General features: G+C 45.6%; 1 protein-coding gene across 2 annotated transcripts in view; it reads left to right on the top strand.

The window, feature by feature from the left end:
* CLSPN (claspin) overlaps positions 1 to 26,573 on the top strand; it is a 127,976-nt gene that overhangs the window by 89,993 nt on the left and 11,410 nt on the right. For both annotated transcript variants that reach the window (XM_077295813.1, XM_077295812.1), the window contains exons 16-24: positions 6,956 to 7,064; positions 7,797 to 7,872; positions 10,733 to 10,854; positions 10,986 to 11,150; positions 11,227 to 11,348; positions 11,675 to 11,811; positions 11,910 to 12,009; positions 12,842 to 12,921; positions 13,017 to 13,178. In XM_077295813.1, the coding sequence (XP_077151928.1) occupies positions 6,956 to 7,064; positions 7,797 to 7,872; positions 10,733 to 10,854; positions 10,986 to 11,150; positions 11,227 to 11,348; positions 11,675 to 11,811; positions 11,910 to 12,009; positions 12,842 to 12,921; positions 13,017 to 13,178 (1,073 nt within the window). The remainder of the gene's footprint in view (positions 1 to 6,955; positions 7,065 to 7,796; positions 7,873 to 10,732; positions 10,855 to 10,985; positions 11,151 to 11,226; positions 11,349 to 11,674; positions 11,812 to 11,909; positions 12,010 to 12,841; positions 12,922 to 13,016; positions 13,179 to 26,573) is intronic.

Raw genomic sequence — 26,573 nt, 5'->3', positions numbered from 1 at the left:
CTTGTGAGGATCGGAGGTTGCGTGCAGGAAAGTACCAGGAGACGAGGTCACAGATGTATGGAGGAGACAGATTGTGGATGGCCTTGTATGTCATGGTTAGGCTTTTGTACTGGAGTCTCTGGGCAATGGGGAGCCAGTGAAGGGATTGACAGAGTGGAGAGGCCGGGGAGTAGCGGGGGACAGGTGGATTAGTCGGGCAGCTGAGTTTAGAATAGATTGGAGGGGTGCGAGAGTGTTAGAGGGGAGGCCACAGAGCAGGAGGTTACAGTAGTCGAGGCGGGAGATGATGAGGGCATGGACTAGGGTTTTTGCAGATTCTTGATTTAGGAATGTACGGATCCGTGAAATATTTTTGAGTTGAAGGCGGCAGGAAATGGAAAGGGCTTGGATATGCGGTTTGAAGGAGAGATCAGTGTCAAGGATTACCCCGAGGCAGCGAGCTTGTGGGACTGGGGAGAGTGGGCAGCCGTTTACTGTAATGGATAGGTTCGTTGGGGGGGTTGCATGAGATGGGGGGGAAAGACAATGAATTCTGTTTTGTCCATGTTAAGTTTTAGAAATCTAGCGGAGAAGAAGGATAAAATAGCAGATAGACATTGAGGGATTCTGGTTAGTAGGGAGGTGATATCTGGTCCAGAGATGTAGATCTGTGTGTCATCAGCATAGAGATGATACTGAAAACCGTGAAATTCTATGAGCTGTCCCAGGCCAAAAGGGTAAATGGAGAAGAGCAGGGGCCCTAGAACTGAACCTTGTGGGACTCCGACAGATAGGGGGCGAGGTGAGGAGGTGGTGTGTGAATGGGAGACGCTGAATGTTCGGTCAGTTAGGTATGATGAGATCCAGGATAGGGCCAAGTCTGTGATGCCAAGGGATGAGAGGGTCTGTAGTAATAGGGAATGGTCCACTGTGTCCAAGGCAGCGGACAGGTCCAGGAGGAGGAGGATAGAGTAGTGTTGCTTGCTCTTGGTGGTTAATAGGTCATTGGTGACCTTAGTTAGGGCAGATTCAATGGAGTGGTGTGACCGGAAGCCTGATTGTAAGCAGTTGAAGAGGATGCAGGAAGATAGATGGGAGGACAGTTCAAGGTAGACGTGTTGTTCCAGTAGTTTTGAGGCATAGGGGAGAAGTGATATAGGGCGATAGCTAGATACAGAGGATCGGTCAAAAGAGGGCTTTTTGAGGATCGGTGTGATTGAGGCATGATTAAAGCTTGAGGGGAAAACACCAGTTGTTAGTGATAGGTTGAAGAGATGGGTTAGAGTTGGGATGAAGTGGGAAGGGATCGGGTCAAGTGCACAGGTGGTGAGATGCGATCTTGAGAGTAGAGTGTAGAGTCGATCTGCTGTAATGGAGAAGTTGGTTTTGGAGGTGGAGGGCTGGATAGTTGGGAGGAAGGGCTCTGGGGGTTGTTGACTAAAACTGTCTCTGATGTTCTCAATCTTCTGCTTGAAAAATGAGGCAAAGTCTTCAGCTGAGATGAGTGGGGAGGGAGGAGGTGCTGGGGGACGGAGGAGAGAGTTGAAGGTGTTGAATAACTGTTTAGGGTTTTGAGACAGGGAGGATATGAGAGATGAGAAGTAGGTTTGTTTTGCTGTGGCGAGTGTGGTCTTGAAAGTAGTGAGGGACTGTTTGAATGCGATGAAGTGCTCTTTGGAGTGGGATCTTTTCCATCTCCGCTCAGCAGCCCTGGAAGCTCGCCTCAGTTCTTTGGTCAGGCTGGTGTGCCAGGGCTGTCTGTTGATTTCGTGAGTTTTGGTATGTGTGAGAGGGGCAAGAGATTCCAAAGCTGCAGCTATTGTGGTGTTATATAGAGCGGCAGCGTCATCCGCATTGTGTAGGGAACTTATGTCTGTGAGAGGGAGGAGGGATTCAGAGGGTGAGTGTAGATCGAGGTGTTTTAAGATTTCTGCAAGGGTGTGCAAGTTTCTGGGGTGGGGATTGTAGACAAGGAGGGGAGAGAATGTGAGTAGATTGTGGTCAGAAAGAGGAAGAGGTGAGTTAGGTTAGACAGGGAGAAAAGGTGGGTGAAGATGAGGTCCAATGTGTAGCCATCTTTGTGGGTGGCTGCAGAAGAACATTGAGTGAGGCCGAAGGAGGAAGTGAGAGATAAAGTTTAGTGGCAGCTGAGAGGGAAGTGTCAATGGGGATGTTGAAGTCGCCCATAATGATAGTGGGGATGTCCGCAGAAAGGAAATGAAGTAGCCAGGTGGTGAAGTGGTCAAAGAAGGTGGTGGCTGGCCCTGGGGGGCAGTAAATGACAGTCAGTTGGAGGGGGAGTAGATGCGCACAGAGTGCACCTCAAAGGAAGGGAGGGTAACAGAGGGTGGCAGTGGGATTAGGGGGAAGGAGCAGTTATCAGACAGGAGAAAACCAACTCCTCTGCCATGCTTGCTGCTGGGGCGGGGTGTGTGAGAAAGGTGGAAGCCACCATACGAGAGTGCAGCATGAGAGGCTGTGTCAGAAGGGGTGAGCCAGGTCTCGGTGATGGCGAGGAAGGAAAGTTTGTGAGTAATAAAAAGATCATGGATGTAAGAAAGCTTGTTGCAGTCAGAGCGAGCGTTCCACAGAGTTCCTGTTAGTGGGACTGGGGAAGCGGGGGCCGGGCGAATGGGTATAAGGTTAGAGAGGTTACGGAAATTTGTGATAGAGCGTGGATGGGAGGTAGAACTGACACTGGGGATGTGGTGAGGAGGACCAGAATTTGGAGAGATATCACCAGCAGTGAGAAGGAGCAGAGAAAGTGTTAGAAGGTGGGAGCAGGAGAGGGCATGAGGCGGCTGTCTGTGCTTGGCGACAGAGGATTGTATGTTGAGGAACAGTTCTGAGGAGGAGGTGAGATGAATGGGGAGGATTGAAGAAGAGATGAACAGTTCCTTACTTGGTGTGGGGATTAGGGGAATTAGCAGAAAGTGAAGGATTATAGGGGTGAAAGTGAAAACAAACAGAAACATTGTTTACAGTGACTGGCCAGTTACTTTCAGTTCACTTCTGGTTCAATTCTGGTTTTAATTCTAAAATTAATCTTCACACTTCTAGGACACACTTATAGGAATCACACAGCAGACTAAAGTCATTGCAGACTTGTGCTAGTCAATATATATACAACTAAGTGCATTCAGGTGTGAAGCAGAGAGGAGTGGTCTCTGCTCATCTTGGTCAGAGAATTAAGGGTGGACCAGATGCATACAATCAAGCCAGAGTAAACAACGTCATAAATAACACTGGGGTTAGCTGGGGTTAGGTGAAAGGCATACCATGTGAATGCTAGGAGCAGAGAAAAGTCAGTGTGCAAAAGTTGGGTGATGTACTATGTGCACTTCATAGACAGACAAGGCAGGAGAGCTGGGTGCATGAACATACCATGTGAATGCTAGGAGCAGAGGAAAGTCTGTGTGCAAAAGTTGACCGCTCCTGGCACATAGTGCCGGATGTCAGCTGCGACAGTCAGCTGACACCCGGCCGCGCTCCCCCCCGTGAGCGCGGCCGATTGCATATGACTTACTATCCCGTCATTGGGAATTGAGTCCCAGGTCACCTCGACGGGATAGTACGTCATATGGGATTAAGGGGTTAAAGGTTTGTTTACATTGTAGAGGTTGCCATAAACACTAGTCAGCCAAATGTATGTACATCAAGCAGATATTTTTAAAGGAGTATTCTCATCTTCTATATCCTATCCCAATGTGTAATATGAGAGAGAGACCTGACTAAAAAATCCTTTTCAGGCATGCTCTGAAGAGAAAAACGGGATACGTCACTGGATTCCTGTTTTTGGTCGTCAGCAACGGATCCTGCGTCCATAGGCTTCCATTATAGTCGCCGACGGGCAGCGCAGGACCCGTCAATGAGCAATTTTCCAACGTGCAGAAAAAACGTTCCTCTGAACGTTTTCTCTGCCCGACGGACAGTTATTTTCCGACCACCCGAGCTGCCGCCACGTCACCGACCACCCGCCACGTCACTGACCACCCGAGCTGCCGCCATGTCACTGACCACCCGAGTTGCCGCCACGTCACCGACCACCATAGCTGCCGCCACGACTAACCGAGCTGCCGCCTCACCACCACCAGTGCTGCAGCACACCAACCTCCTGTCTCTTCCCTACCTTCCCTATCCTGAAGAATGTAAGTCCGCAAGGACAGGGTCCTCTCCCCTCTGTACCAGTCTGTCATTGTAAATTTGTTTACTGTTAACGATATCTATAACCCTGTATGTAACCCCCTTCTCATGTACAGCACCATGGAATTAATGGTGCTATATAAATAAATAATAATAATTTTCCGACGGATCCAGTGCACAACGGATGGCCATCCGTCACAATCTGTCGCTAATACAAGTCTATGGGAAAAAAAACAGGATCCTGCAGAAAAATTCAATGTTTTTTCAAAAATTGACGGATTATGACGGGAGCTTAAAGACGGAAGTGTGAGAGAGGCCTTCGTATCCATGCTTATGACCATTTATTGTATTGTGACAGTTGTTATTGGTCATAACCATGGATACCTAAGCTATTGCAATGCTCTGCATATGGGATAAGTGACACAGCTTATCAGAAGAACTAAACAATATTTCTTATTGGAGGTATTTGCTAATATTATTATTACTACACCTACTACATATTGGGACAGGATCTTAGAGATGGGCATACCACTTTAATCTTCTCATACTCTGTTACATTTTGGGAAGTCTTTTTATAATTTAACACAATCCTTTCCTTACACCTAATGAGAACACTCGTTGACCCTCTGACATCAAACAGATGAAAACCTTTTTTTTTTGAGAACAACAAAAATTAGGCTAAAGGCAGTAAATTTTATATAATAAACAAAATCATTACTTGATGCATACCCTGTTTCTTCAGTGCTGTCTCTGGGTGCTTCTCTCAGGTCTTTTTACTTCTTTGCACCTGCCACATGCTGTCTACCAACATGACCACCAATGCCAATCATTGACTTTTTAGCGCTGTATTGAATTTTTGATGTTCGAACACCTCCTTTAAAGTGTACCTTCAGCGTTTTCTCCTCCTTGATCTGACATTGGGCATGGGCAGACACTCTGGGTGCTATGGTTTCCAACACAAATGTACGATATCTGGCCAAGCTTGTGCACCGGTTTGATTCTAATTAATAGTGCAGTCTGTATCCAACTCTACTGCACAAACTCTGGGAGATCAGTAGTGATGAGCGAGTATACTCGTTTCTCGGGTTTCTCCAAGCATTCTCATGTGGTCTTCGAGTATTTTGACGCGCTCGGAGATTGTCTGTCGCCGCAGCTGCATGATTTGCGGCTGCTAGACAGCCTGAATACATGTGGGAATTCCCTAACAAACAGGCAGTCTCTGCATATGTTCAAGTTGTCCAGCAGTCGCAAATCATGCAGCTGCGACGACAAAATAAATCTCCGAGCACGTCAAAATACTCGAAGACCACATGAGAATGCTTGGAGAAACCCGAGAAACGAGTATACTCTCATCACTAGTGATCAGATCTTGTGAGGGTTTCACCCAATTAAAGCTGTGCAAGAATGTTTTGATACTGACCTGATATGAAGTTCTTCAATGATGGTCTAGTACAATCTAATATGATTAACTTCTGCTGAAAATTGTATTAGTAGGAAACCCAGTTAGTGACTACATGAGCCTGGGGACTAAGGTCACGTAAAACCATTGTTTAACTACTGACTGATTAATATTAACTCCTTCACAACATAAGACATAAACTTATGCCACATGTCGTGTCCGTGCCTTTGATGATGGCTCACATGCCGAGACCGCATCTTTCCCTGCACAACAGCTGATTAAATCAGCCTTAAACAGCCGCTGGTGGATCGTAGCTCCGCTTGTGGCTGTTAACCTATATAATCCTACTGTCAGTCTCTGACAGCAGCATTCAACACATGCCAGCATAGGCACACATTGTTACACGCTCCCATCGGAACCCCATGTGACGTGATGTGTGGGGTGCCAATGGGTTGTCCTGACAGACCCCCGTCCCTGTTACTGCGATACTCATGTGAAGGTGAGCTCGTGGACTCTGTTCATAGGAGATGTTGATTTTCGCTATACATATTAGTACTATTGCACTGCTATGTATGGCACAAGCTATCAGACAATCAGTCAATTCATCTAAGGAGACTATTTAAATCCAGCCAAAAGTTAAGGAAAAAAAGGTTTTTAAAAAAACATTCAAATCACCCCCTTTTGCCGCATTAAAAATAAAACAATAAAAAATAAAGATACACATTTGCTATTGCTGCATTCAGAAAAGTAAAATCTATCAAAATATAAAATCAATTAAATCCAATCAATAAATGGCGTAATGGAAAAGAAAAGAAAATGCAAGAATTAAATTTTTTAGGCTGCCACAACATTGCAATAAAATGCAATAAGAGGCAATAAAAACATCTCATCTTCCTCAAAATAGTATCAGAAATAACGTCAGCGCAGGGTGCAAAAAATAATCTCTCACACAGCCCCCCAAAATTAAAACGTTACAGGTTTTGTAAGATGACATAAGCGAATTATTTTTTTTTTCTTACAAATTTTCCCAACATTGTTTACCACTTAAATAAAAAAAAAGATATGTATACATGTTTGGTATCTGCATACTTGTACGGACCTGGAGAACATGGTAAATAAACAGTTATTTTTGCGATTTCAGCGGACTTGAAATTTGTTTTCCCGTACAATATGTGGTAGTATGAATAGTGTCATTCAAAAGTGCAACTTGTCCTGCAAAAAACAAGCCCTCATACAGCTATATTGATGGAAAATAATAATAAAAAAGTTCTGGATAAAGGGGAGGACAAACTAGAAATAGCCATGACCTGAAGGGATTACAAGTAAAATTACCTGCTGCAGAGACTCTTTTTTTTTTTTAATAGCTCTTTTATGTGATATTACCAATCCCAGACTTTACACACACATAACTGTGTCCGGTCTTCTTTTGTTCAGCTGCTTCCTTAACACAGAAGTCATCAGGTTTGGTCAAAGTGGACTCCCAGGCAAAAAAAGAGGACCAGTTGTCTGAAGAAGCAGACATGGCTTCCTTCCCCGTAGAACGGTAATTAACTAAGAGAACATTTAACTAAATCTAGGAAGCAATTTATTCAAGCAGGTTGTATCAGAACATAATATTATTTTCTGCATAGTTTAGCTCAGTTTGTTGACATGCTTTATGTGCTTTTCTTTTTTACCCTCTAAGATTTGTACTATCTTATTATAACACAGGTATTTTTCTCTTTTCTTTACCTTACTCCAAATTCTATGACAGTGTAAGGGTACTGTCACACAGTGGCACTTTGGTCGCTACGACGGCACGATCCGTGACGTTCCAGCGATATCCATACGATATCGCTGTGTCTGACACGCTACTGCGATCAGGGACCCCGCTGAGAATCGTACGTCGTAGCAGATCGTTTGAAACTTTCTTTCGTCGTCTAGTGTCCCGCTGTGGCGGCATGATTGCATCGTGTGACAAAGGTGTGCACGATATTGTATACGATGTGCGCATAATAACCAATGGCTTCTACATCGCAAATACGTCATGAAATTATCGCTCCAGCGTCGTGCATTGCAAAGTGTGACCGCAGTCTACGACGCTGGAGCGATAATCAAACGACGCTGCAACGTCATGGATCGTGCCGTCGTAGCGACCAAAGTGCCACTGTGTGACAGTACCCTAAGTTGGCAGTGAAGTTTGAAATTTGAGGGTGTGAACTTGAAGCATTGCTGTATTCTAATCACTTATTTACTCTGGCATTGTTATGTTGGTATTCATTGCAAATATTTACAGGGAGAATAATGATGAAGAGGAAGAAGAGTTTGGCGATTTTCAGCTGCTTCCATGTTGTGAATCAAGCAGTGAAAAGGTTGGTGAAATGCTTTATTTTTAAATGTGCTGTTTTATTAATGACTTTACAGTACAGTGCTGTAAAAATGTGCACAGGAAGGCACAGCTACAGAGAAATGTGGTTTACTCTGGATGAAAATAATGAAATTCCAAGATCCTATAAATTTATTTTAAGTCATGAACCCACAAATATGTCTACTATATAATTGTCTAAGGGTCACTTCCGCCTGTCTGTCTGTAACGGAAATCCCAAGTCGCTGATTGGTCGCGGCAAAACAGGCACGACCAATCAGCGATGGGCACAGTCCGGCGGCAAAATGGCCGCTCCTTACTCCCCGCAGTCAGTGCCCGCTCCATACTCCCCTCCAGTCAGCACTCACACAGGGTTAATGGCAGCGTTAACGGACCGCGTTATGCCGCGGTGTAACGCACTCCGTTAACGCTGCTATTAACCCTGTGTGACCAACCTTTTACTATTGATGCTGCCTATGCAGCATCAATAGTAAAAAGATCTAATGTTAAAAATAATTAAAAAAAAATTAAAAATAGTTATATACTCACCGTCTGTCTGCCCCTCGGATCCAGAACAGGCCTTTCCCGCTCCTCGCGACGCTCCGGTGACCGCTCCATGCACTGCGATCTCGTGAGATAATGACGTAGTGGTCTCGCGAGACCGCTACGTCATCTCATGAGACCGCAATGCACTCTTGGGACCGGAGAGCGCGAGGAGCATCGCTAAACGCTTCGCCTGGATCCGGGGGCCAACGGAAGGTGAGTATATAACTATTTTTTTATTTTAATTCTTTTTTTTTTTTTACAGGGATATGATGCCCACATTGCTGTATACTACGCGCGCTGTGCGATGTGCTACGTGGGCTGTGCAATGTGCTACGTGGGCTGTGCAATGTGCTACGTGGGCTGTGCTACGTGGGCTGTGCGATGTGCTACGTGGGCTGTGCGATGTGCTACGTGGGCTGTGCGATGTGCTACGTGGGCTGTGCGATGTGCTACATGGGCTGTGCTACGTGGGCTGTGCGATGTGCTACGTGGGCTGTGCGATGTGCTACGTGGGCTGTGCGATGTGCTACGTGGGCTGTGCGATGTGCTACGTGGGCTGTGCGATGTGCTACGTGGGCTGTGCGATGTGCTACGTGGGCTGTGCGATGTGCTACGTGGGCTGTGCGATGTGCTACGTGGGCAGTGTTATATACTGCGTGCGTGGGCTGTTATATACTACGTGAGCTGTGTTATATGCTACGTGGGCTGTTATACACTCCGTGGGCTGTGCTATTTACTACGTGGCCGGCCGCGAACAATCAGTGACAGGCGCAGTCCGACCGCGAATTGGCGCTTGATTTGAACCACGCTTCGCTAATTGGTCGCGGCCGGCTGAATCCTGTGTATAAATTGCATTATTCTAAAATCTTCATAAATAAACTAGATACATATTCTAGAATGCCCGACGCGTTAGAATCGGGCTACCATCTATAGTGTGTGTGTGTATGTATATATATATATGTATGTGTGTGTATATGTGTGTGTATGTGTATATATATATATATATATATATATATATATATATATATATATATATATATATAATTTTTTTTTTTTTTCTTTTAATAAATATCAAATAGGTCCAAAATGCCTAAAATTTTAATGCAAAATTGGAATGTTTATATGGATTGTCTAGTCTAAAATGAAGTGTCAAAAACATCAAAAGCCTTTAGACTCTACCCAACGCACACACTGTTCTCTGCTACGATTTGCCGGTTTCTGAGCTGGCATATCGCGTTCATCACTGCTGTTCCCGGCTCAGAAACCAGCGAATCCCTGTAGTACACTGTGCATGCTTTGGGGAGAATCAAAAGGCTGCAGTCACACAGAGTGACTGCAGACTTATTTTTATATTAGGCCCAAGGTGAAGGCTCAAAACAAAAAGGACACACAGGAGCAAAAATGGGTAGCAGGTCATGGCATCAAGTAAAATAATTTTAGTACGGATGTGAGTTTTATCTGTAGTCCAAAGAGAATGCCCATAGGTCACATATATAAATGTAAAATTTCTGTGTCAAACTGGTCCGGTTAAGTAATAAGCGTCATAAACGCATAATTTCTCAAGCACCCGAAAGTACCAAAATACTAGTAATTTCAAATGTACTAATGCTTAACCATGATCTGAAGTGCCCCTATGTGTGCCCTCAACCCCAATGTTCATTTCGCATGATGGAGAGAAATGCGCATTGAGATTGAGGGCATGTATAGGGGCACTTCAGATCATTGGTACCCATTAGCAGCTTTTGAATTTACTAGTGGTTTTGTACTTTTCGGGTCTTAACAGGTTTATGCCTCTATGACGTTCATTGCTTAGCAAGACCAGTTTGTCACAATAATGACTTTATACGTAGTTCTACTTTTTGGCTTTGCTCTTTTATGTGATCTATGGGCATTCTCTGCGCCTGACTACAGATATCACTCACCTCTGCGCTAATCTGATTTTACTTGATGGTATGAACTGCTGCCCATGTATTTTTGATACTGTCTCCTTTTTGTTTGATCCTTCACCTTTGACCTCATCTTTTAATCATTGTATTAAACTTTTTTATGCATTTTGGATCTATTTGCTATATAATAAGATTGACTCCTATTTTTATTTATACATTTGTGGGTTTGTTACTCCATATATTTATTTTTATATTTATTTATTCGTTGTAGAGTTTCTCCCTTATAATTATGAGTATTAAGAGTTTATGTACTACCTTTTGTTTGGTTGATTAAAACAATAATGCAATACAACTGTGACACATACTAGTAGTTTTGGATAGCCAAGAGAGAGTCTCAACTAAAAATGTTTTCATGAGTAATTTCTTCTAATCTAGGATGGAGAGGAGGAAGAAGAAAGTGAAGGAGAGGAGAACGATGATGATGACGAAAAAGAAAATGAAGACTTTTTTGATGTTGAAGAGGAGATTTTGAGAAAAAAAGGGAGAAAAAGAAAGCTGTAAGTCGTTTTCACATTATAAAAAGAAACTACAACAAGTAGATAAAAATCTGGTGTTAGCAGTTACTGAACCATGTCATCTGCTTATCAAATAACTGAAATGAACATTGAAATTGGTTTATAAATTGCAGCAAGCTCCAGGATTTCATGGAAGATGAGGCAGAACTTTCTGGGAGTGATATTGGGAGTGGGGATGAGGATGAAGGAGAGGAGGAGGATGACTATGAAGATGATGCCATTGACGAAGAGCTGCCTTCAGATGAAGAGCTTCAGGACCAAGTCAACAAAATCCATATGTATGTATCTGTTCCTGAAGTTCAAAAGTCAATCGTTAAGGCATGCAGTCACTTTGACTTGGCTTTTTATTTATAGGAAAGTAACTATGGATGAAGACAAACGACGCTTGCGATTATACCAGGAGCGCTACTTGGCTGATGGTGACCTTCACAGTGATGGTCCAGGAAGAATGAGAAAATTCAGATGGAAGAACATTGGTATGTTTGGTAATGTAACACCAGCCCAGAAGTTAATCCTTGATTGTTTGAACAATTAGAAGTGACACTTTTGTAATGTGAAACTTTTTATACTACTTTTGGGTAATTATCACTACCATCAGTTTTTAAGACCCCTTTCACCATCATTTTGATTTGACAACAAATGTTAATACCAAGAAGCATCCCATTCATTTAAATGGTGCATGTCCAAACTCATCCACACGCAGTACTAAATTTCTAGGTTCTTTTGACACTGCTACAGAGAAAATACTGGGTATTTCACTTTTACTGATTTGTGTAACAATTTATTTCTTGGGTGTCTTTAGATGATGCCTCTCAGATGGACATGTTCCACAGATATTCGGAACTGGAAGATCATGAGGCAGAGAATGAGGATTTGGATGAAGCAGAAGCTAAAAGAAGGAAGGAACGATTTGAGCGAGAGCAGTGGTTACGTGAACAGGTAAAAGGATAGTTGTTTGTTTTGTATGACTACTACTAAATGTCATAGTTCATTGCTTGTATATTGACCAATGCAAAACCTGAACTTCTATACTTTAGTCTGAAAATGGCAAGAAGGAAGAAGAGGAGGAGATTGGAGAAAACAGTCAGTTTATGAAGCTTGCGAAAAAAGTTACAGAAAAAGTTTTACAGAGGAGAGGTGATGAATCGATTTTAAGTCAAACACTTTGAAAGTGATCAGACTAAATAAAATAGCTTAAACAACAAAACACAAATGACATTGACAATTATAACTATCTGAATATTGAAGTTAACTTGTCATTTAATCCCCATGGTGAAGATCCTTAAAAAAATAAACGCACACTATAACTACTGAATTTTTGTTCTTTACTGCATCCTGAACAACAAAAATAAGTTAATCCATAATGTATGTACTGCTAAATGGTTCCATAAAAAAAAATTGTCCTGCAAAAATTAAGCTCACATGTGGCAACATTGAAATAAAGAGCGATGACACAGAGGTAGTAAAATATGAAAATAAGGACTATATTTTTTTATTTACTGTGGCCCTAAGAACTAACCGGCAGGTAGTTGCTACCTAACTGCCTGTTCTGCCCAGCGTAGATCTCTGCCAACATAGAATGGTCCTGCCTGCGATTCTGTGGCTCCTCTTCCACTCTGCTCTGTGGAGGTGGTGTGATTGCTAATATCCTGATTAACAGCCATCTTCCTAGAGTTAGGCAATCAGTATCATATTGGCAGTCACGCCATGACAACAGAGCAGCCAAGAAAAGAGCTGCTCTGTTGACTTGGAGCATCTAAATCACCAACAGGAGTGGTCTCCGAATTGAACAGGCAGGTAAATTGCTAATTAGTTAGCAACTACCTGCTTGTTAGTTTTTGGCTAATACTAAAAAAATAATTTAATCCTGGATAAACCCTTTAAAGTTAAGAGATTAATAGGCATGCCACTGATAGGTAATGCGTGTGTGAGCATACATTCTTTAATCCAGCTTTTAACTTTTTTACAGCAACCATAGAAACTACGGAGCCCAAAAAGCAAGTTATTAAAAATTCATTTGAAATGCACCTACCCTTTAGTCTCCCAAAGGTAAGTTTTCCTAAAAATAAAAAATGTATATGATCTGTTCTAAAAAAAAAAATATGGTTCAACTTTCTTACATATTACAATTTACTCTGCATCAGATGAAAACAGGCTCCTTATTAAACAAGCCAAAAGAAGTTCTTCAGAAACTGGCTGCAATGTCCGACCTAAACCCCAAAGCTCCAAGAAACACACGGAAATTTGTCTTTCACACTCTGTCACCCCAAAAGAAAGAAGAATCTGCAGATAAATCAAAACCAAAGGTAATATGCTCTAGTTGCAGCAAACAATACTATAGGAGTGCAGTGCAGTTACAATTCTTGGGTGCTTCATGCGTACATTTCCAGGAGCTTTGTGTCAGGGTGTGGGGAGGAGTATTCCTGCTCTGTCCTATTTATGTGCTCGCTTTATGGCACTCCCTTGGGTCAGTAGTTTCTACTGTCAGAATCCTTGCTTATTTTCACCTAGTAGTATTACTATACTTTCTTTATGCTGCTAATTTTCTAAACACAAAATATCGTCTGGATGGTTCTTTTTGTTGTATAAGTTAGTTTTGTGGTAAAGTAGTCAATGTTTTTCTCCTTAGCCTCACTGGGGGACACAGGACCATGGGGTGTATGCTGTTGCCACTAGGAGGCTAACACTAAGTTAATACAAAGAAAGTTAGCTCCTCTCCTGCCGTATACACCCTCCTGCTGGCTTCCAGAGAACCTGTTCTTGCTTAGTGTCCGTAGGAGGCACATGGGTCTGCTATTCAGACCAAAAACTCATTTACACGATGTTCCAAATTATTATGCAAATGACATTTTTATCGGATTTTCCTAAATGGTTGGTGCAAATGACAGTCAGTCTAATAAAAGTAATCACCCATTAGAGTATACATCGAATTTTATTGAAGAAACCTCCCAATGATAACAGTATAATCTCCAAAATGAATAAAAACTCAAAATGCACTGTTCCAAATTATTAGGCACAGTAGAATTTCAAAACATTTGATATGTTTTAAAGAACTGAAAATGCTCATTTGTGGAATTTGCAGCATTAGGAGGTCACATTCACTGACCAAAAAGCTATTTAACTCCAAAACATCCTAACAGGCCAAGTTACATGTTACCATAGGAACCCTTCTTTGATATCACCTTCACAATTCCTGCATCCATTGAGTTTCTGCTTGTATTTCTTTGCATGAAGTCAGAATAGCCTCCCAGAGCTGCTGTTTTGATGTGAACGGCCTCCCACCCTCATAGATCTTTTGCTTGATGATACTCCAAAGGTTTTCTATAGGGTTGAGGTCAGGGGAAGATGGTGGCCACACCATGAGTTTATCTCCTTTTATGCCCATAGCAGCCAATGACTCAAAGGTTTTCTTTGCAGCATGAGATGGTGCATTGTCATGCATGAAGATGATTTTGCTCCTGAAGGCACATTTCTGCTTTTCATACCATGAAGGAAAGTTGTCAGTCAGAAACTCTATATACTTTGCAGAGGTCATTTTCACACCTTCAGGAACCTTAAAGGGCCCTACCAGCTGTTTCTCCATGATTCCGGCCCAAAACATGACTCCTCCACCTCCTTGCTGTTGTTGCAGCCTTGTTGGGACATGGTGGCCATACACCAACCATCCACTACTCCATCCATTTGGACCATCCAGGGTTGCTCAACACTTATCAGTAAACAAGAATGTTTTGAAATTAGTCTTCATGTATGTGTGGGCCCAATGCAACCATTTCTGCTTGTGAACACTGTTTAAGGGTGGCCGAATAGTAGGTTTATGCACCACAGCAAGCCTTTGAAGGAGCCTACACCTTGAGGTTCGAGGGACTCCAGAGGCACCAGCAGCTTCAAATATCTGTTTGCTGCTTTGTAATGGCTTTTTAGCAGCTGCTCTCTTAATCCAATGAACTTGCCTGGCAGAAATCTTCCTCATGCCTTTATCAGCACAAACACATCTGTGCTCAGATACAGCCACAAATCTCTTAACAGTACGATGATCACACTTAAGTTTTCGGGAAATTTCTAATGTTTTCATCCCTTCACCAAGGCATTGCACTATTTGATGCTTTTCAGCAGTAGAGAGATCCTTTTTCTTTCCCATGTTACTTGAAAACTGTGACCTGCTTAATAATGTGGAACATCATTTTTAAGTAGTTTTCGTTTAATTAGAATCACCTGGAAAACTAATTATCCCATGTGTTTAAGATTGATTTCAGTGATCCATTGAGCCCTGAGACACAATACCATCCATGAGTTTATTTGAAAAACAAAACCATTAAATCTTTATCACACTTAAATCCAATTTGCATAATAATTTGGAACACAGTGTATATTGTAACTTTTAATTTTCAATTTTTAATTAAGATTTTTTTGCCTGGATGAAAAGGCGACGGATTCTTTCAAGGCTTCGCTCTCCCCGAACCAACAACAGGCGAGCACGTTGAGTGTCGCCTCCACGTATCCTCTCCTGAGACGTGGTATGCCATGCCTGGGCTGATTTTAAGGGGCGACTGGTCTCTTAAAGGGCACCAATCTCCCCGCACCATCAACAGACGAGCACATGGAGTGTCACCTCTATGTACCCTCTTCTGCAGCCAGGCCTAATGGCGGACAACCAGCCCTGTCCACCAGGATTAAACCCCTATGATGCACAGAGGCACCCACCGTTTTGCAGCCCCCACTGCTCCAACACTGTACTGTCTAGCGGATAAAGCAAGGAGGCTTAAGGTTCCTCTCCATCTTCCTATGAAAGGGAGAGTGGATTGAGGGTTTTTAACCTTATCCCTGCACCGTCCAAGAAGATCACCAGGAACAGCAGCACAACAGAGGTACCTGCACTACAGCGAAGGTACCTGCTGCATCGTCCGAAGGACATCTGCCTCTCCGGGTAAGCGCCGAGAAGGGGGGGGGGGGGGGCTCAGGGCCTCCGGATGCTCAGGAAGCCTCCTGCTTGCCCGGATAGCGACGCAGAGTGTGATTCTCCTGGCTGGGGCACAGGACCTGGGTAAGGAACGCTGCAGTGGCTCTCCCCCTTTCAGTATCCTTTCCTCTGTGGGAACCCTGATTAAGGGAGCACATAGGAGTACATCATGTCCCAGCCTCCGGCACCTAAAAAGCCCCATAAGACTCTTAGTCTTTTTCACTTCATGTAACTCCTGCCAGTCTGCGTTTCCAAAAGCTGAGTTTGCCGCTCTGCAAAGCCTGTGACGCCAAATGCGCTCAGGAGCCCCCCGGTGACACTGAACCCAGTGTCCTTAGTCCCCCTGAGTGGGTCTCGTCTCTGTTGCAATCTGTGACTTCTCTGGCCAAAGCGCTTGAATCCCTCAGTGTTTCTTCTGGGGATCGTAGTGTTCGCACGTCTGACGCAGATGGACCCTCCCCTACATGGGAACAGTCGGCTAGCAGGGGCCGCACACAATCTAGAAACGTACAAGCGTCCATGAAACGAATACGTAGTACTTCTCCTGTACAGTCACGTGCCCTGGCGTCCTTGAGCCCTGCCTCTCGCTCTTCCTCTCCAGTCGTTGATAGCGAACTCTATTCTGAGTATGAATTGGATATCCCCTTAAATCCAGTCGATTCTCTGATTGAGGCCGTCAACCAAACTCTGAAGGTTGATGAAGGCTCCGGCTCTTTACCGGATCACTCTGTGTGCTTAAAAAAAAAAAGCTAAGCGTCATCATAGTACATTAGCCATTGATCCAGAGTTTTGGGATATAGTTAATCGGCACAGGGAATGACCAGATAAGCGCTTTACAGGACAAAAACCGCTTGAGGCGATGTAACCTTTCTCGGCCAATCTGAGAAAAGATTGGGCCGAGTCCCATGTAGTAGACCCGCCAGTGTCTCGCCTGGCATCCAAAACCCTTCTATCCCTGCCGGATGGATTATCTATTAAAAATCCCACAAACCGCCAGATAGAAAATTTGGCTTGATCTGTCTTCGAGGCATCAGGTGTGGCTCTATATCCTTACTTCGCTGCAGCATGGGTAGCTAAAGCAATGGTTACCTACTCTGAGACCTTGGATAATTCCATTTAGAGCAGTAATCTTCCTCCAGTGGCAGCACAGCTGGCTAGCCAAATGTCTCAGGCAGGAGATTACCTGGTACACGCTTCTTTGGATGTGGCTAACTGTGCTGCTCTGTCAGCGGCAAATGCCATCACGATCAGAAGATCTTAATGGCTCAGAGAATTGAAGGCGATTCGGCGTCAAAAAAGTCTGACATCTCTTCCTTACCAGAGTGGGTGTTTATTTGGAGAGAAGCTGGATCAGCTTATCTCAGATGCTACGGGAGGAAAGAGCAAATTTCTTCCTCAGCAGAGGCTTAGGCATCCTTTTCGGTGTCAACAACAAATCCTTTTTCGATCCTTTCGCACCAATTCGGTTTGGTCCACTGCCTCTTTAGGATCAGGACGTTCTCAATGCAGGAACAGAGGTACCCAGACATCCTATAGGTCCAGTCAGTAATGGAAGGGTTGGCCCAAACAGTCTGGATCTAAAGGATCTAGGTCCCAGAGATTTTCCACCTAATGACTCATGGGGTTATCCGGTCAACACCAGCAGGGTAGGCAGTCGCCTGCTTCTTTTTCACCAGGTCTGGCTCTCAGTTGTTCACGACGAATGGGTCAGAGACCTGCTGTCTTCCAGACACAAAATCGATTTTTCATCGCGTCCTCCAGCTCATTTCTCTCCTTCCCGGCTTCCAGCGTCAAGGACAAGGGCAAAAGCTCTTTCCTGAGCCATAGTTTATTTGAGCCGCGATGGCGTCATTGTCCCGGTTCCAGAAAACGAAAGGTTCGAGGATTTCTACTCCAACCTATTTGTTGTCCAAAAAAAGGACAGAAAAGTGAGACCCATACTAGACCTCAAACTTTAAACAGGTTTGTCAAAGTCCGTCACTTCGGTACGTCTCTGCGTTCGGTCAGTCTCTGCGTTCGTTCATTAGCTCAATGGAGAAGGGGGAGTTTCTAGCATCCATCGATATTCAAGATGTTTACCTGCACATCCCGACCCCCCCACCACCACCACCAAAGATTCCTGCGTTTCGCCATTCGCAACCATCATTTTCAATTCACGGCCTTGCCCTTCGGTCTCGCTACCGCTCCCAGGGTGTTCACAAAGGTCATGGCGGCCATCATGTCCATTTTGCACTCTCGGGGCGTGGTCGTCCTGTCCTACCTGGATGACCTCCTAGTCAAGAGTTCGTCTTTCCACGACTGCGCGGAGTCTGTTCGTATCACTTGCGATACTTTCTCGTCTGGGTTGGCTGATAAACTTAGCCAAGTCTTCCCCCGTTCCAGCCCAGCACAGATCCTTTTTAGGCATGACCCTGGACACCTCTGGAGGGTTGGTGATTGTCCCTCGAGACAAGGTTCTAGCCGTTCAGCAAGGAGCCCGCACACTTTCTCAGTCATCCCTTCATTCATTCTATCCGCTTTGCGATGAAGGTACTGGGGAAAATGGTGGCAGCAATGGAAGCGGTTCCTTTCACACAGATGCACAACCATCAAGGGGTACCCGGGGCAGGGCGGCCATGTGCGAGGTAACTCGCATTCTTCGATGGGCAGAGAGGAACCACTCAGTAATCTCAGCAGTGCACATACCAGGCATGGAAAACTGGGCGGCAGACATCCTCGGCTGTCAGGGTCTCGCCTCGGGGGAGTGGGAACTTCATCCGGAAGTTTTCCAACAGATCTGTCTTTGTTGGGGGACCCCAGATGTGGATCTGATGGTGTCCAGACTGAATGCCAAAGTCTCCAGATTCATAACTCTGTCTCGAGATCCAAGAGCCATAGGAGTGGATGCCCTGGTTCTTCTGTGGCACCAGTTCCGTCTTCCGTACATTTTCCCCCCGTTGCCGCTTCTTCCGAGAGTCATCAGGAAGATCAAGGTGGAAGGGGTTCCAGTGATCCTGGTCCCTCCGGATTGGCCATGGCATGGTTCGCAGAGTTGGTGCGCCTTGTCGCCGACGCACCCTGGCGATTTCCAGATCTGCTCTCCCAGGGACCAATTTACCAACAGAACTCAGCGGCCCTCTGTTTAAAGGCTTGGCCGTTGAATCTGGGATTCTGACCCAGGCTGGTTTTTCACAACGGGTCTGGTTTGCTTGGTGCAAGGATCGTGGACGTCTTCACCTTGTCTTCTCTAGTCCCACCATTCTAGAGTTCCTACAGACCGGCCTGGACTCAGGCCTTGTGCCCAGCTAGCTCAAGGGCCAGATATCTGCCTTATCGTTCTTATTCCAACGTAGGATTGCGACAAAACCTCAGGTGAAGATGTTCATTCAGGGGGTTACACGTGTGCTCCCCCCCCCCATCACATGCCTTTAGACCCTTGGGACCTTAACTTGGTCCTGGGAGTCTTACTTGAAGCTCCCTTTGAACCGCTTCAGGACATTTCGCTTACCTTTCTGCCCTGGAAAGTTGACTTTCTCGTTGCAATCACATCAATTAAGCGGGTTTCAGAGCTGGCTGCTCTGTCCTGTCGGGCGCCTTTCCTTATTTTCCACCAGGACAAGGTTGTCCTTAGGCCGTCCACATCCTTTTTGCCCCAGGCTGTCTCATCTTTTCACCTTTAACGAGGACATTGTTCTTCCTTCATTTTGTCCTCCAGTTTCCAGGGTGGAAAGGGCTCTCCATACTCTAAATGCAGTCAGAGCTCTGAGAAGGTACGTCTCGAGGACGGCGTTCTTCCGAAGGTCGGTTTCTTTGTTCATGCTTACTGAGGGTCACATCAAGGGTCTAGCCGCTTCAAAGGCCACAATTGCTAGCTATATTCGTCCCACCATTTCGGAGTCCTACTGCATCAGAGGTAAGCCTATCCCAGCGGGTCAGTGGGTGCTTCCTGGGCCTTTCGGCATCTGCCGAGCAGGTCTGTAAAGCCGCGACTTGGTCCAGCCTACATACTTTCTGAAGCACTATAATGTTCATACTCAAGCTTCGGCTGATGCTGGGCTAGGCAGAAAAATTCTGCAGGCTGCGGTGGCACACATCTAGGCAGTTGTTGCGTGAAGCCTGATGTTTTCGGTTGTTTTTCCCACCCAGGGACTGCTTTGGGACGTTCCATGGTTCTGTGTCCCCCAATGAGGCGAAGGAGAAATAGTAATTTTTGTGTACTCACCGTAAAATCCTTTTCTCCAAGCCACTCATTGGGGGACACAGCACCCACCCTGTTAGCCTAATGGCTTGTGCTTGTTCTTTAGATAGACATGTTGTACTCTTATGTATTGTTAATGTTCTACTGCTTTTGCCCTGAACTGGTCCTCTGGGAGCAAGCAGGAGGGAGCATACTGCAGGGGAGGAGCTAACTTTCTTTGTATTAACTTCGTGTCAGCCTCCTCGTGGTAACAGCATACACCCCATGGTCCTTTGTCCCCCAGTGAGTGGCTCGGAGAAAAGGATTTTACGGTGAGTACACAAAAACCCTATTTCTATAAAATGTGTATTTGATTCAGATATAATCTGACATGAGCTCAGTTTTTCAGACTTTATTTGCATGATCAAATATTGTGTAAAAAAAAAAAAAAGTGAACCTGCAGTGCATCTTGTTCGTTTTTTGTTTTCATTCAGATCATTTTTTGTTGTGGAAAAATATCAAGATATTCACATTTTGATTTTGCTTTTAAGGTACCTTCACATTAAGCGACGCTGCAGCGATAGCGATAACGATGCCGATCGCTGCAGCGTCGCTGTTTGGTCGCTGGAGAGCTGTCACACAGACTGCTCTCCAGCGACCAACGATGCCGAGGTCCCCGGGTAACCAGAGTAAACATCGGGTTACTAAGCGCAGGGCCGCGCTTAGTAACCCGATGTTTACCCTGGTTACCAGCGTAAAATGTTAAAAAAACAAACAGTACATACTTACATTCGCGTCCCCCGGCGTCCGCTTCCTGCACTGACTGAGCGCCGGCCCTAACAGCAGAGCGGTGACGTCACCGCTGTGCTGTACTTTCACTTTCACTTTACGGCGCTCAGTCAGTGTGGGAAGCGGACGCCGGGGGACGTGAAGGTGAGTATGTACTGTTTGTTTTTTTTACATTTTACACTGGTAACCAGGGTAAACATCAAGTTACTAAGCGCGGCCCTGCGCTTAGTAACCCAATGTTTACCCTGGTTACCAGTGTAAAACATCGCTGGTATCGTTGCTTTTGGTGTCAAACACGACGATACACGCTGGTCTGACGACCAAATAAAGTTCTGAACTTTGTTCAGCGACCAGCGACATCACAGCAGGATCCTGATCGCTGCTGCGTGTCAAACTTAACAATATCGCTAGCGAGGACGCTGCAACGTCACGGATCGCTAGCGATATCGTTTAGTGTGAAGGTACCTTTAGAAACAAAACTAAATAGAACAAACACACAAATAAACAAATACGTAATTACAAAACAAATAAAAACTGGTACATATTAGCGTTTATTGTAGGTATTATCATTTACTTACTACTATTTACATACATGAATACAAATATAAATGAATACCATCTGACTGCTCGTGTATTGCAACAAAATACGGAGAATTATAGCATTTACATATAGTTATCTAGGACCCCTTTGTTTCATAGAAACAAAATCCAACTTTGGGTATGTGATCTTGGAGATTTTACAGGTTTATGACAAGGAAATGTACAGATGGTCTATCATTGTGTTTCTGGGAAGGCTTTCCGATGCAATCCCAGGAGTAGCTAACCACTGTTCCCAGGTCTTTATAATCTTTTTGAGGGAGTTTCTTTTATTGTGTTGCCCTTTACATACATGAGACATTATTTAGTTTGGATTTCAATTCTACCATTGTTGGGGGGATAGCTATAGGGAAATCCGAATCCAGTCTCCCCCCCACCTCCCCCAAATGGTTAAGTAAGCAGATCTGTGTTCCAACGATATATGGATTCCAAAAACAGAGTTTATCAAGTCAACTATCCCCTCCCAATAGTTCCCAATGTTCACACACTCCCACATCATGTGAATTAGGTGAGCATAGTTTTTCCAGCATCTTGGACACATGTTGTCCACTCTTATACCAATTTTAAATAGGATACTCAGGGTCTTATATATTCTATGAATAAGAAAAATTTGGGACCGTCTTTGTGATTCAAAGAGGTCAACAACCCAGCAGCAGGACCGCTACCTCAGCCCTTGTGCAAGGAGTAACAAGAGGAGCACTGCCAGAGCCTGCAAAATGACCTCCAGCAGGCCACAAATGTGCATGTGTCTACACAAATGGTTAGAAACTGACTCCATGAGGATGGTTTGGTCTGAGTGCCCGACGTCCACAGATAGGGGTTGTGCTCACAGCCCAACACCGTGCAGGACGCTTGGCATTTCTCGCAGAACACCATGATTGGCAAATTCACCACTGGCGCCCTGTGCTCTTCACAGATGAAAGCAGGTTCACACTGAGCACATGTGCCAGACGTGACAGAGTCTAGAGATGCCGTGGGGAGTGATCTGCCTGCAACATCTTTCAGCATGGCCGGTTTGGCAGTGTGTCAGTAATGGTTTGGGGTGGCATTTCGTTGGAGGGCCGCACAGCCCTCCATGTGCTCACCAGAGGTAGCCTGAGTGCCATTAAGTACCGAGATGTGATCCTCAGACACCTAATGAGACCATATGCTGGTGCGGTTGGTCCTGGGTTCCTCCTAATGCAGTACAATGCCAGACCTCATGCGGCTGGAGTGTGTCAGCAGGTCCTGCAAGATGAAGACATTGAAGCTATGGACTGGTTCGCCCGTTCCCCAGACCTGAATCCGATTGAGCACATCTGGGACATCATGTCTCGCTCCATCCACCAATGTCACGTTGCACCACAGACTGTCCAGGAGTTGGCGGATGCTTTAGTTCAGGTCTGGGAGGAGATCCCTCAGGAGACCATCCGCCACCTCATCAGGAGCATGCCCAGGCGTTGTACAGTAGGGAGGTCATACGGGCACATGGAGGCCACACACAATACTGAGCATCTTTTCCTTGTCATGAAGCATTTCCCCTGAAGTTGGATCAGCCTGTAATTTGAGTTTCCACTTTGATTTTGAGTATCATTCCCTTTGGAAGTGCATTGAACAGCAAGGTGGATTACTGCTGAGGGGAAAAAAAATGTCTTTAAATCTTCAGCTTAGCGAGTGTGAACAAGCTGTGTGTGACCTGAGCGTAAGTGCGAACGGCGGTAAGTGTGTGACTTGTGATTCAGTGAAGAGGTATTTGGAAAACCTTTAACAAATACCTGTGTGAATTGGTGTGAGTTGCTGAATTGGGAATAGCTATATTCACAAGGGGTTAATTTAGGGTGGGGGCTCATAATTAAGGGTTTATAAGGGGCAGCTGGTTGGGGCTCAAGTCCTTTTGGAAGTGCACTGAACAGCAGGGTGGATTGCTGCTGAGGGGGGAAAAAAATTCTTTAAATCTTCAGCTTAGCGAGTGTGAACTAGCTGTGTGTGACCTGAGCGTAAGTGTGAACGGCGGTAAGTGTGTGACTTGTGATTCAGTGACTTTGGATTCAGGGAGTTTCCAAGGGAGGAATTATTGAATTGGTGTCTGTATTTTATTAATACTTTGTATTTATTTTTATTTAACTTTTCTGTCTGGTGCAATCCCCATTAGGAAATGTGCTTCACTATTGTTAATGCCATCCAGTGTACATCTTGCCACATGTATGCAAACTTTGAGCAGCCGGTCGAGGGTGCATACTGCTGTGCGAGATGTGAGCACGTTGTGCATTTGGAAGCGCAGATACTGGATCTAAATGTGCAGCTGGCAACACTGAGATCCATTGACAATGTGGAAAGGAGTCTTCTGCTCTCTGAGCAGACGCACAATGGGATAGATGACGAGGGGTGGTCGGATGGAGCTGCAGGTAGAGGGAAGAGTGCCAGGGAGGCTATTCCTGATCTGGCCCACCCCAATAAGTTTGCTTAGTTGGCAGATGAGGGAGGTGCCAGTACGGGGGTAGCACTGCTGCAGCAAGGCATGTCCTCTGAAAGACGGAGGAGTGTCTGCTCCAGTAAGGGGGGAAATAGGAGAGCAGGGCAGGCCAGACAGGTGCTGGTAGTGGAGGATTCAATTATTAGGGGAACAGATAGAGCAATCTGTCACAAAGGCAGGGATCGTCGAACGGTGTGCTTGCCTACCTGGCGCTGGAGTCCGACACATCGCTGATCGGGTTGACAGATTACTGGGAGGGGCTGGTGAGGACCCAGTAGTCATGGTGCACATTGGCACAAATGACAAAGTTAGAGGTAGGTGGAAGGTCCTTTAAGATGATTTCAAGGAATTAGGCTGCAAGCTGAAAGCAAGGTCCTCCAAGGTGGTATTTTCCGAAATACTGCCTGTGCCACGCCAGAGAGGCAACGGGAGATTAGGGAGGTTAATAAGTGGCTCAAGAATTGGTGTAGGAAGGAGGGGTTTGGGTTCCTGGAGAACTGGGCCGACTTCTCAGTTGGCTACAGGTTCTACGCTAGGGACGGGCTGCACCTCAATGGGGAAGGTGCAGCTGTGCTGGGGGAGAAAATGGCTAGAAGGTTGGAGGAGTGTTTAAACTAGGGATTGGAGGGGGAGGGTATTCATTTTATAGGAGGGTAAGATAGTGACCTGGGCACAAATAAAGAAATGGGGGTGGGGTTATAGCATAATAATTTAAAGGGAACCTGTCCCCCCAAAATCGACGATGAGCTAAGCCCACCAGCATCAGGGGCTTATCTATAGCATTCTGTAATGCTGTAAATAAGCCCCCGATGTATCCTGAAAGATGAGAAAAAGAGGTTAGATTATACTTACCCAGGGGCGTTCCCGCTGCGGTCCGGTCCGATGGGCGTCGCGGTCCGGTCCGATGGGCGTCCGGTCCGGGGCCTCCCATCTTCTTACGATGACGTCCTCTTCTTGTCTTCACGCTGCAGCTCCGGCGCAGGCTTACTTTGTCTGCCCTGTTGAGGGCAAAGCAAAGTACTGCAGTGCGCAGGCGTCTGGCCTCTCTGACCTTTCCCGGCGCCTATGCACTGCAGTACTTTGCTCTGCCCTCAACAGGGCAAGCAAAGTACGCCTGCGCCAGAGCCGCAGCGTGAAGACAAGAAGAGGACGTCATCTTAAGAAGATGGGAGGCCCCGGACCGGACCGTGACGCCTATCGGACCGGACCGCAGCGGTACTGCGACTGGGTGAGTATAATCTAACCTCTTGTTCTCATCTTACAGGATACATCGGGGGCTTATCTACAGCATTCCAGAATGTTGTAGATAAGCCCATGATGCCGGTGGGGCTTAGCTCATCGTCGATTTTGGGGGTGACAGGTTCCCTTTAATCCCTTCCTGACCTATGACGCATACGCTGCGTCATGAAAGTCAGTGCCAATCCTACCTGTGATGCAGCGTATGCGTCATGGAGGGATCGCGTCCCTGCAGATCGGGTGAAAGGGTTAACTCCCAATTTCACCCGATCTGCAGGGACAGGGGGAGTGGTACTTCAGCCCGGGGGGGGGGGGGGTGGCTTCACCCCCCTATGGCTACTATCGCTCTGATTGGCTGTTTCACTTTCAACAGCCAATCAGCGATTTGTAATATTTCACCTACGAAAACTGGTGAAATATTACAATCCAGCCATGGCCGATGCTGCAATATCATCGGCCATGGCTGGAAACCCTGATCTTCCCCCCGCCACTGATCTCCTCCCCAGTCCTCCGTTCTGTCCCGTACTCGTCCCCCCCGTCCTCCTGTCTGCTCCCCCCGTGCTCCGATCCCACCCCCGTGCTCCGATCCCCCCCCCCCCGTGCTCCGATCCCCCCCTCATACATACCGGGCCTCCCTGTGTCCATCCGCCTGCTCCATGCACGCCACCATCTTCCAAAATAGCGGGCGCATGCGTAGTGCACCCGCCGAATCAGCCGGTCTGCAGATTCGTTCCGGGTAGGTTTTATCACAGTGATCAAAATAAAATAAAAAATAGTAAATGAACCCCCCCCTTTATCACCCCCATAGGTAGGGACAATAATAAAATAAAGAAAATATATTTATTTTATTTTTCCACTAGGGTTAGGGTTAGAATTAGGGTTAGGGCTAGGGTTAGGCTATGTGCACACGGTGCGGATTTGGTTTCGGATCCGCAGCGGATTGGCCGCTGCGGATTCGTAGCAGTTTTCCATCACGTTTACAGTACCTTGTAAACCTATGGAAAACCAAATCCGCTGTGCCCATGGTGCAGAAAATACAGCGCGGAAACGCTGCATTGTATTTTCCGCAGCATGTAAATTCTTTGTGCGGATTCTGCAGCGTTTTACACCTGTTCCTCAATAGGAATCCGCGGTAAATCCGCAGGTAAAACACAGTGCCTTTTACCTGCAGATTTTTTTAAAATGGTGCTGAAAAATCTCGCACAAATCCGCAACGTGGGCACATAGTCTTAGGGTTAGGGTTGGAATTAGGGCTAGGGTTGGAAATAGGGTTAGGGTTAGGGGTGTGTCGGGGTTAGGGTTGTGGTTAGGGTTTTGGCTAGAGTTGGGATTAGGGTTAGGGGTGTGTTGGGGTTAGTGTTGGAGTTAGAATTGAGGGGTTTCCACTGTTTAGGCACATCAGGGGTCTCCAAAAGCAACATGGCGCCACCATTGATTCTAGCCAATCTTGCGTTCAAAAAGTCAAATGGAGCTCCCTCCCTTCCGAGCCCTAACGTGCGCCCAAACAGTGGTTT

This window comes from Ranitomeya variabilis, chromosome 3 (genome assembly GCF_051348905.1).
Source record: "Ranitomeya variabilis isolate aRanVar5 chromosome 3, aRanVar5.hap1, whole genome shotgun sequence".
Lineage (NCBI taxonomy): Eukaryota > Metazoa > Chordata > Amphibia > Anura > Dendrobatidae > Ranitomeya > Ranitomeya variabilis.
Note: the sequence above shows the minus strand (reverse complement) of the source record. Positions and strands in the feature narration are given on the sequence as shown.